The sequence below is a fragment of the Salvelinus alpinus genome, chromosome 19 (genome assembly GCF_045679555.1).
Source record: "Salvelinus alpinus chromosome 19, SLU_Salpinus.1, whole genome shotgun sequence".
Taxonomy (NCBI): domain Eukaryota; kingdom Metazoa; phylum Chordata; class Actinopteri; order Salmoniformes; family Salmonidae; genus Salvelinus; species Salvelinus alpinus.
The window spans coordinates 22,000,140-22,015,464 of NC_092104.1; the positions used below are offsets into that span (position 1 = coordinate 22,000,140).

At 41.6% G+C, this 15,325-nt stretch overlaps 1 protein-coding gene across 3 annotated transcripts; it reads left to right on the top strand.

The window, feature by feature from the left end:
• The first annotated feature begins 1,593 nt into the window (after window positions 1-1,593).
• rabl6b (RAB, member RAS oncogene family-like 6b) lies at window positions 1,594-13,454 on the top strand. Of its 3 annotated transcripts, none has more exons than XM_071352553.1 (17): window positions 1,594-1,719; window positions 2,546-3,031; window positions 4,651-4,785; window positions 5,329-5,376; window positions 5,605-5,634; window positions 6,476-6,528; window positions 6,687-6,775; window positions 7,210-7,350; window positions 7,577-7,682; window positions 7,906-8,009; window positions 8,228-8,631; window positions 9,443-9,590; window positions 10,397-10,606; window positions 10,754-11,069; window positions 11,336-11,540; window positions 12,225-12,283; window positions 13,104-13,454. In XM_071352553.1, exons 2-17 carry the CDS (start codon window positions 2,902-2,904, stop codon window positions 13,302-13,304), a joined length of 2,379 nt encoding a protein of 792 aa, XP_071208654.1. In that variant the 5' UTR covers window positions 1,594-1,719; window positions 2,546-2,901; the 3' UTR covers window positions 13,305-13,454. The 3 variants fall into 3 exon arrangements, with proteins under 3 accessions (XP_071208654.1, XP_071208656.1, XP_071208655.1); XM_071352554.1 differs by lacking the exon at window positions 1,594-1,719 and adding an exon at window positions 1,766-1,920; XM_071352555.1 differs by lacking the exon at window positions 5,605-5,634.
• The last annotated feature ends 1,871 nt before the right edge of the window (window positions 13,455-15,325 follow it).

The window sequence follows — 15,325 nt, forward strand, 5'->3', positions numbered from 1 at the left end:
CCAGAGTGCTAAGAACCTTGGCGTGATCCTGGACAACACCCTGTCGTTCTCAACTCACATCAAGGCGGTGACCCGTTCCTGTAGGTTCATGCTCTACAACATTCGCAGAGTACGACCCTGCCTCACACAGGAAGCGGCGCAGGTCCTAATCCAGGCACTTGTCATCTCCCGTCTGGATTACTGCAACTCGCTGTTGGCTGGGCTCCCTGCCTGTGCCATTAAACCCCTACAACTCATCCAGAATGCCGCAGCCCGTCTGGTGTTCAACCTTCCCAAGTTCTCTCACGTCACCCCGCTCCTCCGCTCTCTCCACTGGCTTCCAGTTGAAGCTCGCATCCGCTACAAGACCATGGTGCTTGCCTACGGAGCTGTGAGGGGAACGGCACCTCCGTACCTTCAGGCTCTGATCAGGCCCTACACCCAAACAAGGGCACTGCGTTCATCCACCTCTGGCCTGCTCGCCTCCCTACCTCTGAGGAAGTACAGTTCCCGCTCAGCCCAGTCAAAACTGTTCGCTGCTCTGGCACCCCAATGGTGGAACAAACTCCCTCACGACGCCAGGTCAGCGGAGTCAATCACCACCTTCCGGAGACACTGAAACCCCACCTCTTTAAGGAATACCTAGGATAGGATAAAGTAATCCTTCTAACCCCCCCCTCCCCCTTAAAAGACTGAGATGCACTATTGTAAAGTGGTTGTTCCACTGGATATCATAAGGTGAATGCACCAATTTGTAAGTCGCTCTGGATAAGAGCGTCTGCTAAATGACTTAAATGTAATGTAAAAATGATTGTGGCCTGTGGAATGTTGTCCCATTCCTCTTCAATGGCTGTGAAAAGTTGCTGGATATTGGTGTGAACTGGAACACGCTGCCGTACACATCGATCCAGTGCATCCCAAACATGCTCAATGGGTGACATGTCTGGTGAGTATGCAGGCCATGGAAGAACTGGGACATTTTCAGCGTCCGGGAATTGTGTACAGATCCTTGCGACATGGGGCCATGCATTATCATGCTGAAACATGAGGTGACAGCGGTGGATGAATGACTCAACAATGGGCCTCAGGATCTTGTCACGGTATCTCTGTGCATTCAAATTGCCATCGATAAAATGCAATTGTGTTCGTTGTCCGTAGTTTATGCCTGCCCATACCATAACCCCACCGCCACAATGGGGCACTCTGTTCACAAGATTGACATCAGCATACCGGCATACACATGGTCTGCGGTTGTGAGCCCGGTTGGACTACTGACAATATGCCACACCTGTCAGGTGGATGGATTATCTTGGCAAAGACAAACAGGGATGTAAACAAATTTGTGCACAACATTTGAAATAAATAAGCTTTTGTGCATATGAAAAATGTTTGGCCTCTTTTATTTCAGCTCGTGAAACATGGGACCAACACTCTACATGTTGCGTTTATATTTCTGTTCACTATATCAGAAGACTCGTACCAAGCATTACGAAACTTCTATTCAATCAAATTAACCTCGCGTAAAAATAAGTAATTCCTTTTTTTGTTGACCAATTTCACTCTCTCGTTGACCTCCATACACAAATCATTGCTTGGTGGGTGAAACAACGAAAAACGCCACCTGCTGGAGGAAGATAGATTTCCCACCGAGTTGGGCCTCTCTTCCTCTCTGGTACAACCCACTGAGCAACCACTGGCCGATTCTGTTGCCAAACGTTTCTTAAACGGAAGCAAACAGAGGTAAACGAATTTTTCCAATAGAAAACTCTCTTTTTAGTTACAAAACGAAAATATTTTGACTAATGATTACACCTCAGGGAGCAAGCTCTTCAGTGCTAAGGAATGTGTAACGTTAGCGTCTTTCACATTTATCAAGAGCTGGATTTTGAAATAACCATGTCACGTTTGCTAACGTTACATTGAAGAATATTTTGAATGCCGGTGGGTATTTTTTAGGATATCAGCACTGCCAACTTACCTTGCTAGCTAGCAGTAACATTGGTTAACGGTACCTTATCTTGATGCTAATTAACGTTAGCCAGCCACATCGCCAATAACGTCAATATAAACTAGCCAGCTAGTATTTACTATTAGTAATGGCAGCAAATGTACAGGTGTGACCATACCAGGTGCAATTGCAAAAACGTCGATGAAATAGCGAATATGAACAGAGAGGGAATATCTGATAGCTAGTTAAATTACTGTAGATCAGCATCACTAGCTTGCGAGCTAATTTGTTAGCTATCCCCAGACGGTCTGCCGGCTAGCTAGCTAACTGTTACAACGTATCAGCTGACGATGCCCACGGAAAATGGTTAACAATGCTGGTATTAACATACAGGAACTTTACTGACAATCTTTTAGAAATATACTGGTGCTTATGTACTAGTAGTTAGCTAAGTTAGCCTATTGCTCAGTTGAAAAATCATAATTTTCAAGAAGCAGTTTTCCGGGTTCTCCCCATTAAGCTAGTTCACGTTAGCTAGCTAGCTAAGTAGGCTACTGTAGGAAATTATACATTAATACATAAGTAGTTAAATTTGTTTCTGTGGTTTCTTTCTGGCAGGTGATGGTAACCCAAGACAACATGAGAGAATAAACGGCTGATCAAGCTAACGTTATTGTCTGCCCTTGAGAGATTTGCAGGAATCCTTTTAGTAGAAAAATCTGGTCCTGACGAACTTGAAATATGCAAGCCTAGCTACCTGGCAATACATCTTCCAGATGGGGTGTAGTGCTACTTCTGTGTACCACAGTAATGCAGTGCTACTTTGAACATTTGGATTGATAGTTCAGGCCTACTTGTGTTGATCAGATCATCATCCAATTTCCACCATTTCCACCATTTTGGGGGTTCCGTCAAACATTACTGTATTTCACACATTTCTGACTGAGGGTTAGTAAAATCAGCTTCCTGTCGAGATGTTTTCAGCTCTGAAGAAGCTAGTTGGTTCTGAACCAGGCCAGCCGAGGGACAAAAACATCCCCGCTGGTATGCAGTCCATGAATCATAGTTTACAGAGACGCTTTGCCAAAGGAGTACAGTACAACAGTAAGTTGTGTTTTTTTATGCAGATAGCATTATATGATATAATATACAGTACCAGTCAAAAGTTTGGACACACCTACTCATTCAATGGTTTTTCTTTAATTTTACTATTTTCTACATTGTAGAATAATAGTGAATACATCAAAACTATTAAATAATAGTAACCAAAAAAAGTGTTTAACAAATCAAAATATATTTTAGATTCTAACCCTTTGCCTTGATGACAGCTTTGCACATTCTTGGCAATTTCTCAACCAGCTTCATGAGGAAGGCTTTTCCAACAGTCTTGAAGGAGTTCCCACATATGCTGAGCACTTGTTCACTGCTTTTCCTTCACTCTGGTCCAACTCATCCCAAACTATCTCAATTCGGTTGAGGTCAGGGGATTGTGGAGACCAGGTCATCTGATGCAGCACTTCATCACTCTCCTTGGTCAAATAGCCCTTGAGGTGTGTTTTGGGTCATTGTCCTGTTGATAAACAAATGATAGTCCCACTAAGCACAAACCAGATGGGCTGCTGCAGAATGCTGTGGTAGCCATGCTGGTTAAGTGTGCCTTGAATTCTAAATAAATCAGACATTGTCACCAGCAAAGCACCATCACACCTCCATGCTTCACGGTGGGAACCACACATGCGAAGATCATCCGTTTACCTACTCTGCGTCTCACAAAGACATGGCTTTTGGCACCAAAAATCTCGAATTTGGACTCATCAGACCAAAGGACAAATTTCCACCGGTCTAATGTCCATTGCTCATGTTTTTTTTGCCCAAGCAATGCTCTTCTTATTGGTGTCCTTTAGTAGTGGTTCCTTTGCAGCAATTCGACCATGAAGGCCTGAGTCTCCTCTGAACAGCTGATGTTGAGATATGTCTGTTACTTGAACTCTGTGAAGCATTTATTTGGGCTGCAACCAGCAGTTAACTTTAATGAACTTATCCTCTGCAGCAGCGGTAACTCTGGGTCTTCCTTTCCTGTGGCGGTCCTCATTAGAGCCAGTTTCATCATAGCGCTTGATGGTTTTTGATACTACACTTGAAGAAACTTTCAAAGTTCTTGACATTTTCCAGATTGACTGACCTTCATGTCTTAAAGTAATGATGGACTGTCGTTTCTCTTTGCTTATTTGACCTGGTCTTGCCATGATATGGACTTGGTCTTTTACCAAATAGGGCTATCTGCTGTATATCACCCCTACCTTGTCACAACACAACTGATTGGTTCAAACGCATTAAGAAGGAAAGAAATTCCATAAATTAACTTTTGAGAAGGCACCCCTGTTAATTGAAATGCATTCAAGGTGACTACCTCAAGAAGCTGGTTGAGAGAATGCAAAGCGTGTGCAAAGCGGTCATCAAGGAAAAGGGTGGCTACTTTGAAGAATCTCATATAAAATACAATTTTAACACTATTTTGGTTGTTACATGATTCCATGTGTTATGTGTTATTTCATAGTTTTGATGTCTTCACTATTATTCTACAATGTAAAAAAATAAATAAATAAAAACCCTTGAATGATTCAAGGAAAAACCCTTGAATCAACTTTTGACTTGTACTGTAGGTTACTGTACATATATTAAGAGGTACGCTAGTCATTCTTTGTTTTATTATTTCTCACAAGTGAAAATAGTTATCCGTGGAGACAGAAATACTGGAAAGAGCACTCTATGGCATCGACTGCAAGGAAAGAAATTCACGGATGACTACGTCCCCACTCAAGAGATCCAGGCAACCAGCATTCATTGGAACTACAAAAGTAAGAGAACTGGGATTCTACACTTTACTTGCACACCTTGATCAACGTTTTTAGTCCTATTTTTATTTTTTTTTCACTCCGGGCTAAAACCTATCTCTAATCCTGCCAACAATATATACTTATGAAGTTTACTTTTCCTGCTTCTGCAACTGTAATTCACAGTTGAACATGGCACATATAAAGGTAAATAATATCCAGCCTACTATGTTTGAGAAATAGTATTGCGTAGTTAGCTAGATCAGTAGCTTTGCCTACAAGTGTTTTGTGGCATTAGTGGGGTAGTGAAAACAATCTCTAGTGTACATCCAGACCACAGTTGGCCTATTCCCTCAAACAATTTCCCTCCTCAGACTGTGTGATTAATAAAGAGGCCCATGGGTAATGATGCAATTCCACCTGTAGTACAGAAACAACTTTTTCCAGCTTGCCTTTCCCAGCTATCATATGTGCGCACAGAGCCTTGGGATACATAGTAGTTTGAGCTTTAGTATGTGAGGCTTTGTCAGTTGAGGCTTGTGATGACTGTTTCTCTGTATCTCTCAGCCACTGATGACGTGGTCAAGGTGGAGGTGTGGGACGTGGTGGATAAAGGTGAGTGTGATGACTTTGTTGGGTGAATGTATGTGACTCATGAGTCAATCAGTTGATAGCTACTGTTTATACTGCTGTATTAGTGTCCATGTATTATCCCATTGTCCATCCATACTTTTCCTATTTTTTGTTCAGAGATGTTTATACATAAATCTTGTTTCTGTGTAATTTTTTTCTCCTCAGAATATTAATGTTGTTTTTCTTGCTCCTCTTTTGCACTTGCCTCAGGCCAAAAATACCCTCTCCCTGAGGGTGTAGGTGAGAGTCACTGTGTGCACTAATGTAGGATATTAATTTGATCTCCCTGTTGCAGGAGAACTTTCCTGCAATGAAAAAACGTATAGTGTGTTTAAGGATTAAAAATGCTTCTGAAGATTGTCATTTCCACTTTGAAATTTCAAACTTGATTTTCCCCAGCGAAAAATCTATCATACCCTACAAAAATGTTCATCAATTATAATCCACATACAATTCACATTTGCTGTTGCTGCAGGATTATTTTTCTGCTGTAGCAAACTGGCTCAAATTAAGATCCTACATATGTAGTTCCTAGAAATTAGTTGCTTGTGTGCACTGGGTTTGTCCCTCTTGTGAAGGTTGGTCGTTACTTAGTTTGCAGTGTGGCTGAAATAAAAAGATTGCTCATTGCTTGCAAGAAAATGACTGTTTGACTACTTTGTATGCTATAACCTGGAGCTACAGTCAAAGGTTTGACTGTCTCTTTTTAAAAGAAGAGAATTGAGTATGTGTTTGCCAATAAGAACATAATAAGAGCTTTTCTGCTTCTGGCAATCCTGTATTTGTTGCACTTAGCAGACGGTAAAGCTAGAAATAAAGGGATTCACATTTTTGTTTTAAAATAAGGCCATGTGTAATCATACTGTATGTATATGGCTCATAGAAATAGAATCAATAGAACTGGAATAGCCCCTCAGACCGTATTACAGACTCATTGATTTGAATGAGGATGCCTGTTCGAGGGATTTTATTTCTATGACATGGCTTTCTCGCTTTGTTATGCTTGACAGCAATAGTTCAATGTATAATGTCCAGTTTAATGTTCTGAATTGCAGCTTCTTGACATTCTGCTTTCTCACAGGCCGAGGTAAAAAACGAGGGGACACTTTGAAAGTGGAGAATGAACCCCAAGAGGTGACAATCACGTTTAAGATTCCTCTATTTGGCATATCTAATGAGTCCCACTGGGGAGCTTTTTTGTATAGTAGCTAGTAAGCGGTAAACAAAGGTCACATTCTCATAAGACTCATTCATTTTCAATTATTTAAATAATAACAATTGATTTGTTGTAGTCTGACGAGGTGGCTTTGGATGCAGAGTTCCTCGACGTTTACAAGAACTGCAACGGTGTGATCATGATGTTTGACATCACCAAGCAATGGTCAGTCTGTGTTGTGCATTATAGAACAGTCCAGTACATTAGTCACAAGGTTTACATTACATTTTTTAAATGGCAGATATTCAAGTAGAATTTAGGAGACCATGGGCCCCTGGTGAAAAGTAGTGCACAACATAGGCAATAGGGGGACATTTGGGATGTAGCCATGGTTCAATTAATAAATCAATGAACTCTAATATAACATGCATGGGGGATTAGGTCTCAGTAAGCCGGTGTGTGGCCATGAACCACTTAGCCCACAGTGGCTGGCAGGCATCTGACTCAGCTTAGCTTCAAAGTCAGAACAACGTGAAACAGATTACCATTGTATTTACTTTGAACTTGGCCAAGTATGGGGAGACACATATTTGTAATTCCTCACATAAGGAGAAACAATATCTATAAGTTTGTTTTATTCTTTTTTTATGTCGTTGCAGGACATTCAACTACATCCTGAGAGAGCTACCCAAAGTACCCACTCATGTTCCAGTGTGTGTCCTAGGCAACCACAGGGACATGGGTGACCACCGTGTCATCCTACCTGATGACATCCGCCAGGTTATTGCTAATCTCAATAGGTAGTTAACTGAACTCCCTGTTTTAGTCTTATTCGGGTTGCAAAGATTTTTTCCCCCAAAAAAGTCCTGGTTTTCCTGAAATCAGGAGGGAATAAGAACAAACTCCTGAATCCCCCAACCAAGATTTCTGGAACACTTGGGAAATTGGGGAATGTTGCCTACATTTTGCAACAATTACAAGTAGTCATAAGCTGTGTCTATATACTTGACTGATGGTTTCTTGCAGACCCATGGGTTCCTCCTATATTCACTACGCTGAAGCCTCTATGAAGAATGGATTTGGCTTGAAATATTTACACCGATTTTTCAACATCCCTTTCCTGCAACTGCAGGTTAGTTCTAGCTTTGACTACATTGTATTGTGAAATATATACCTATGGTCATAACCATCTTGTGAATTTCATGGAGGTCATGAAATCAGATCAGAAATACAGCAGGCACAGACTAAGTACTACCCACTCCCTGTGAAAGGGTTTCTGAGAGTGCTTGTGAAAGGAGTATTAGTGCTCTGGTTCATGGTCAGTCATTCCAAGCCCCCTTTCTTGATCTCTACAGAGGGAGACTCTGTTACGGCAGCTCGAGACCAACCAGTTAGACATGGACGCCACTCTGGAGGAGCTCTGCGTGCAGCAGGAGACTGAGGATCAAAACTATGAAATGTAATGTGATATTTTCTCTTATCAGTTTGTTTGGCGTGTTCAGTGATATTTTCACTTTAGCAGTTTTTGGCATGTACACTGATTATCACACTGTATTTGCTTTGATAGCAGTGTATTTGTGTTGTTCTTTAACACTTATAGCAAATGTTTTAATGTTTCTTTCCTTGATGCTGCACTGATTTGCCAATACTAACAACACAGCAACCATTGTTTTGCAGTTTCTTGGAGAATACGGAGACCCGCAATAAAGGCTATGGTTCACCTTGTCCAGCCAACGGTCAGAGCCCTTCCTCGGGCTCCCAATCCCCCATCGTCCCTCCAAGTGGGGCCTCCACTGGCAGCTCTAGCCCTGGGACCCCTCAGCAGCCACCCATCGCAGCCCAGGTCCCTAGCCTCCAGTCTCCCTCGCCTTCTCCCTCTCCTCCACCTCCTGCCTTGCCAGCCGGGATGGTTTCCCCCACCACTGAGCCTCAGTCCCCCACTCTGACGCAGGCTCGGAGTCCTGATCATCCTGGACCATCACCATCCCCCCCTGCACAGGCGCCGCCTCCTCAGAAACGTGGCCTCATCTCACGTCTCTTTGGCTCCGCCCCTGCCCCAGAAGTCCCTGCAGCCATGCCAGGTAAGTCTAGTGCATCAGTGTTTGACTATTTCCATAACAAAGACACACTGCACTGTCGAATGGACAGAAGCACTGAGTGGCCACGGAATGCTAGCGATCACCTGTATGGTGTGGGAATTCAACATGTAGAATAATCTGTAAATGAACAGAAAATTACGGCCAATGTTCTGTTCAATGGCAATAGGATGGCCAAACACTGCTTTTAACCGTTTGTTGTCATAGTGTGTTTTGTCCAATATTGTATCCAAAAAGCTTAGGAAAGGACTACGCTATGCATGTTAAACCTGTGTGTACTAGACCAGGAAGTAGTCACAGGAAGTCTTCGTGAATGATTGATTGGATTTCTATGAAGTATTTGTAAGGTCTATTGCACTGCTTGGCACTAGAATCTCATCTGAGGGAATTAATAAAAAATAAACCGAATTAAGGAAAACTGCATGCTAGAACCTTCCATGTGGTAACCGCCAGATTCTTTTTGACAGTTTTACAGAACAACACTTTGTATTGAGGGAGGTAACACTGATCTTTTAGCCCAATACAGTTTAGCAGGTTTTAAGCATTCTGTTTGCTCTAGATTCTCCCCTCAATTGTGCTGGGTTGTTTTCATGTATTGCTGGTAAAAACATGGATTCTGAGGTGAGTTATTACTGTACCAATATCAGTGTAAGTCTGTGGTGTTAAATAATAAAAGGATGCATCCCTAATGGCACCCTATTCCCTATATAGGTCAAAAGTAGTGGACTAAATAGGGAATAGGATGCCATTTACGCATCAAAGGCTATTTTGATCACTGTTTTGTCTCTGTCTGCAGAGCCAGAGCCTTCCCCTGTGTGTCCTGCTAAAGTTCAGAGTGTGGATGACTTTGTGCCAGACGAGGGTCTGGATAAAAGCTTCCTGGAGGACAGCCTCTCCTCTAAAGTCAAGGTCCCCCAGCCAGCACCTGCACTGGACAGTGACAGGTAAGCAGTAGCAGAGTTCTTACTTTCACTGATGAGAACGTGTCTCTGGCCATAGAAATAAGAATAAATAGAATGGGCTTGGAACTTCTAACCTTGGCAATTTGACTGGTAAACTCGTGGGTACACTCGCAATGTCTTCCTGGTATTGTGATGTAATAATTTCCATGGTAATGTAGAATGTTCATTCAAATGATGCTTCCTGATATGGCTCATGTAATGGAATGTATTTTTTTGTAATGTCATTTTAGTTGATTCAACAAATCACAGCACAGATTGATCGTTACACTTCCTGCTTTTACTTCCTGCTTTGCTCCTATGGCTACACTCGCGATGGCCGCCAGGTCACCCATTATGCCAACATTGATTTGAATGGGCACACCCGTTCTATTTATTCTTATTTATATGTCCCTGGATGCATCTCAAATGGCACCCTATTCCCATAGGCCTCTGGCAAAAATGTGTGCACTATATAGGGAATAGGGTGCCATTTTGTATGTAGGGCCTGTCTATATTGCCACTAGTTATTTCCTTCCCTGCTGGAAAAAAAATGTCTACTGTAAGTTAACAGTACACAGTACCATCTGGGAGAAGCCATCTGTGGTGAGAGTTTTCAGATGGCTCTATTTACTCAACGCTTCCTTTCAAATAGAATGTGAAAGAGGATTTAAGAATCACCAACAATGTTTTAGTTGGAGATGAGAGAACACTGGAATGCCTCTGCCATTCTGCTCTGTCTAAAATACATATATTTAAAAAGGAGAAAATAAAAACATTAGATGCTCTGTTGTTCCCTTGTGTGTCCCCAGTGATGGAGAGGACAGAGGGAACCCTATGGTGGCAGGTTATCAGGATGAACTGGACCCAGATGACAAAGACCTGCCCCAGCCCAGCACCCTGGGCCTTCTCACCAGTAAAGACTTCACCATGTCCAGCGATGAGGAGGAAGCAACCCCACCACCAGCAGCACCCGCTGCCACTCAGGATGACCACCTGGACCGTGAATCAGAGCTGAAAATGTAAGCGCCAAATAAATGTCCAGCATATCCGTTAATGTAGTCTAATTTCTGTTTTAGACCCCTCTTATATCGTTCATATTTGTTAATGTAGTGTAATCTATAGTAATAATCAATGTTTGTAAGTGGTATTTTTGTTTTCCATTTTAGACTGGGCACTGAGTCCATAATGCCCCATGCCATGGAGCCTCAAGCTCCGGAGCCTTTGACTCCTGCTTCCCAGCTCCTGGAGAACACTGTCCTCTTGGAGGCAGAGCCAATCTCCCTCACCACGATCCCTGCAGTAGCCCTGGAGCAGCCAAGCCCCAAGCCAGGCCCACCCAGAGCAAAGAAGGGGGGAAGCCCTGGGGTGGAGGGTTCAGACTCTGACCCAGAGGCCTCTGTTGCTGAACAGATGCTTTCCTTCATCATGGATGATCCTGATTTTGAGTCTGAGGAGGAGGTGGTCATTCAGAAGATAACTAAGGTAGCTATGGCAAAAGGACGTTATTTAGGGTTGTAGGCTACAATTCATCATGGTTCGATTGAGTAGTTGTCAACCTATAGAAATTACTTTCCTGGTAAAATATGTAGTGCTGCATTTGTGAAATATTTATTTTATACATTTGGGTGTAATATACATTTTCAATAAATTATTTGATTGTTATTTTATGTTAGGATACATGGTTAAAATGTATATGTGATAGTCTGAACTTGTGGGATATCATTATTTCCCTCTGCATCCATCCACAGGAGGTTTTCCCAATCAGGGATGAAGTACTGTCTGATCTGGAGCTGTCAGATGATGACATCCTTCCAGCCGTGCTGATCCCTGAGCCTCTGAAGGTCACGCCGGTCCTGAAGCCCTCCTTTAAGAGCAAGAATGAGACAGACCTGTTTGGCTTGGGCTTCACTGAGGAGGCCCCCAGAGCCAAGGACAGCAGTGAGGACCTAGAAGGCAAGTCCACTGCCACAAATATATCGAGAACAGGGTCGTATTCATTAGTGCATACTGTATTAAAATGTTTTGCAAAGTAAAAAGAAAACAAGTGTCTTATTGGACAAGAGTTAAGGTAGTTCTTCCCTGTTTCAGTCCATTTTCTTCCATTTGTTATCTAATGAATATGACCCAGTACCATAGAATAGTACCGTAGCACATGACTGTTCAACTGTTCTGCCTGCGGTTATGGAACCCCTACCTGTCCCAGACCTGCTGTTTTCAACTCTTAATGATCGGCTATGAAAAGCCAACTGACATTTATTCCTGATTACTATTTGACCATGCTTGTCACTTATGAACATTTTGAACATCTTGGCCATGTTCTGTTATAATCTCCACCCGGCACAGCCAGAAGAGGACTGGCCATCCCTCATAGCCTAGTTCCTCTCTAGGTTTCTTCCTAGGTTTTGGCCTTTCTAGGGAGTTTTTCCTAGCCACCGTGCTTCTACACCTGCATTGCTTGCTGTTTGGGGTTTTAGGCTGGGTTTCTGTACAGCACTTCGAGATATTAGCTGATGTACGAAGGGCTATATAAAATAAACTTGATTTGATTTGATGACTGAGAACAGTACCAAAGTGTATCACATTATGAAACAAAATTGCATTGTATTTATTGCTCAAGTTATACGAATTGCTTTTCAGAGAAGGAAAGCAAACACTCCTCAAAAGAAAAGAAGAAAAAGAAGAAGAAAAACAAAGAGGTAAGGGAGTGGATGTATTTTCAGATGGCTATCTTTAGAGATAAGGGAGTGGATGTATTTTCAGATGGCTATCTTTAGAGATAAGGGAGTGGATGTCTTTTCAGATGGCTATCTTTAGAGGTAAGGGAGTGGATGTCTTTTCAGATGGCTATCTTTAGAGATAAGGGAGTGGATGTATTTTCAGATGGCTATCTTTAGAGGTAAGGGAGTGGATGTCTTTTCAGATGGCTATCTTTAGAGATAAGGGAGTGGATGTATTTTCAGATGGCTATCTTTAGAGGTAAGGGAGTGGATGTCTTTTCAGATGGCTATCTTTAGAGATAAGGGAGTGGATGTCTTTTCAGATGGCTATCTTTAGAGATAAGGGAGTGGATGTATTTTCAGATGGCTATCTTTAGAGATAAGGGAGTGGATGTATTTTCAGATGGCTATCTTTAGAGATAAGGGAGTGGATGTCTTTTCAGATGGCTATCTTTAGAGATAAGGGAGTGGATGTCTTTTCAGGTGGCTATCTTTAGAGATAAGGGAGTGGATGTCTTTTCAGATGGCTATCTTTAGAGGTAAGGGAGTGGATGTCTTTTCAGATGGCTATCTTTAGAGATAAGGGAGTGGATGTCTTTTCAGATGGCTATCTTTAGAGATAAGGGAGTGGATGTCTTTTCAGATGGCTATCTTTAGAGGTAAGGGAGTGGATGTCTTTTCAGATGGCTATCTTGTCAAGTGAAGTGGCGAGTGTTTACTGTATACAGCATAGTAGACATACATTTGGAAGAAAGAAAAAATCTGACATTCTGTGAAATTATTCTGCCTTTTTTCTTAGGAGGAGGAGAAGAGCAGCAAGAAGAAGCATAGAAAGGACAAGAAAAAAGAGAAAGATGAGACAGGAACGGGAGATGACAAAGAGAAGAAAAAGAAGAAATCTCGGACCAAGAAAACCGGGGATGTGGATGACTTGGAGGATTTCTTGGCCGGAGGGGAGGGGTCAGAAAATCGAGAGGGTGGAGACTATGAAGAACTCTAGAACCCAAGTACTCCTTTTTTGGAACTTGACTCTGAAGAGCTGCAGAAGCCAACTTGTCATTTGAAACCTTTTGGTTCCTAGAACCAGATTCATTTGTGCACAAGCAGCATCGCAAGCCATAACCATTGTCATGCTCACCCATTCCCAGGTAAAAACCTAGACTCTGTGGTGACTATGTGTTGCATTGATATTATTTCCCATTGGATGAGATGAGAAACAGGAAGGAGACTTACACCCACTATATGATCACTACTGGGTAAGATCACTACAGGGGAGCCACTAAGGAAAGATTTTACTTTTTTATTTTCTGAACATTTAACCTAACATTTGTATTTGCTTACTGTTTTTCCTTTTAACTTTTTAAAAGATGCCAACCTAAAGTGAACCACTTCAAAAGGGCTAGGCAGGGCTAACTTGTTTTTGTCTGAATGTCCTCTATTTCCTATAAGAATTGCTTGACTGATTGGCAGTGTAGATATTACATCGTGGAGCCTATTCAAGGTAGAGGGTCATATTTCACATGTTGAAGATTGCCCTCTTATTTTGATCCACTGGTTTTGTTTCTCTGACTCAGTGATGTAATGGTTGTTGGAAGTTGTGCTGCTTTAATTTAGCCTAAAGAACTGCTATCTCTGTTTATTTGATAATACTCCCCCCAAAATGGAACAGGTTCCACAATGCACCATTTTACAGCTACATTGATCGTAGTTTTATTTTGTCTACATCCCAAATGACACTATGCACCCTTTTCCCTATATAGGGTGGTATTTTTCACTGGGCCCATAGGGCTCTGATCAAAAGTAATGCACTATATAGGGAATAGGGTGTCATTTTATAGGGAATAGGGTGTCATTTAGGACGCAGCATTTGTGTCACCTTTAGCGCCTCAGTACACATCTTCAGTGTGTTTTCCTTATTTGCCTTAAAAGGAAGTTGCATACAAACACCAACCATGTGTTAAGTGCTCTTACTGTAAGTCAATTGAACTGCATCCGAACTGACAGGAAGTAGCATCAGACAGATGTCCGGTGCCTTCGATAGGTGAACTGTAACTGTATTTTACTCCAACGTATCATATGTGTACTTTGAATTAGAGCCAACCTCGGCAGCCCAACACACAATATATGAAAATGTTTGCTTTTATTCAGAGCTGCTGCTTGGACCTTGGATTGGAATCATGTTTTATATTGTCAAGACACTCTTAACAATTTACGAATAATTGAAAAAGTAATAAACTGCTTACACAAATAAGGTAAAACAAACAATTAATTGTTACTTCATAAATGTTCTGCATTTCAAGACTCCTATTATTTTAACTAAGCATAATTGTCTCGTTTGAAGTTCATTTGAAATATAACTTTTTTGCAATGGCTGTTTTTCTTGGAGATATTTCAAAGGCAGCCTACTAACATTGAATGCAGCTTTTTATGGCCTGAAAAATGATTTACCTTCACCAATGTTTTATTACGAGGAAATACAAATGGGATTGTTTCATACATATGACCTGGTTGTAATCTTAGTATGTCACCTGGTTTGTCTGAAATACAAGGGTTCTATTGGCTACTCCAAATGTGTAGATCTCCCATGTGTTGGTGTGCTACATCAGGTTGACTAGTTGCATCACAAAAAGTAACAAGTAATTTCAATCTGTTTACCTTGTGAAGACCACCATGCTATTCTGTAATGACAGACACCCATCAATTTAATTAAGAGCAGCATGCATTCATATGCATATCAGACAAGGAAATAAATGCAAGTGTTATTCAGGAATGATATACATTTTATTTCCACAATGTTACAAGGTATGTTTTTTAACTTAGACTTTTAGATGTTACATTTTTGTCAGTTTACAGTGCACTCTTACTGGTCTGATATCAAAATGAAATGTCAAATTTATGTTTCAAAATCTGAAACAATGCATTGATCTTGAATACTATGTGATCTGCTTCCTTGTTTGTAGTTGTCATTGGGTTGTTCATAGCAAAATGCTAAAAGCACAGTTCCAATTGAAGCATGAGACT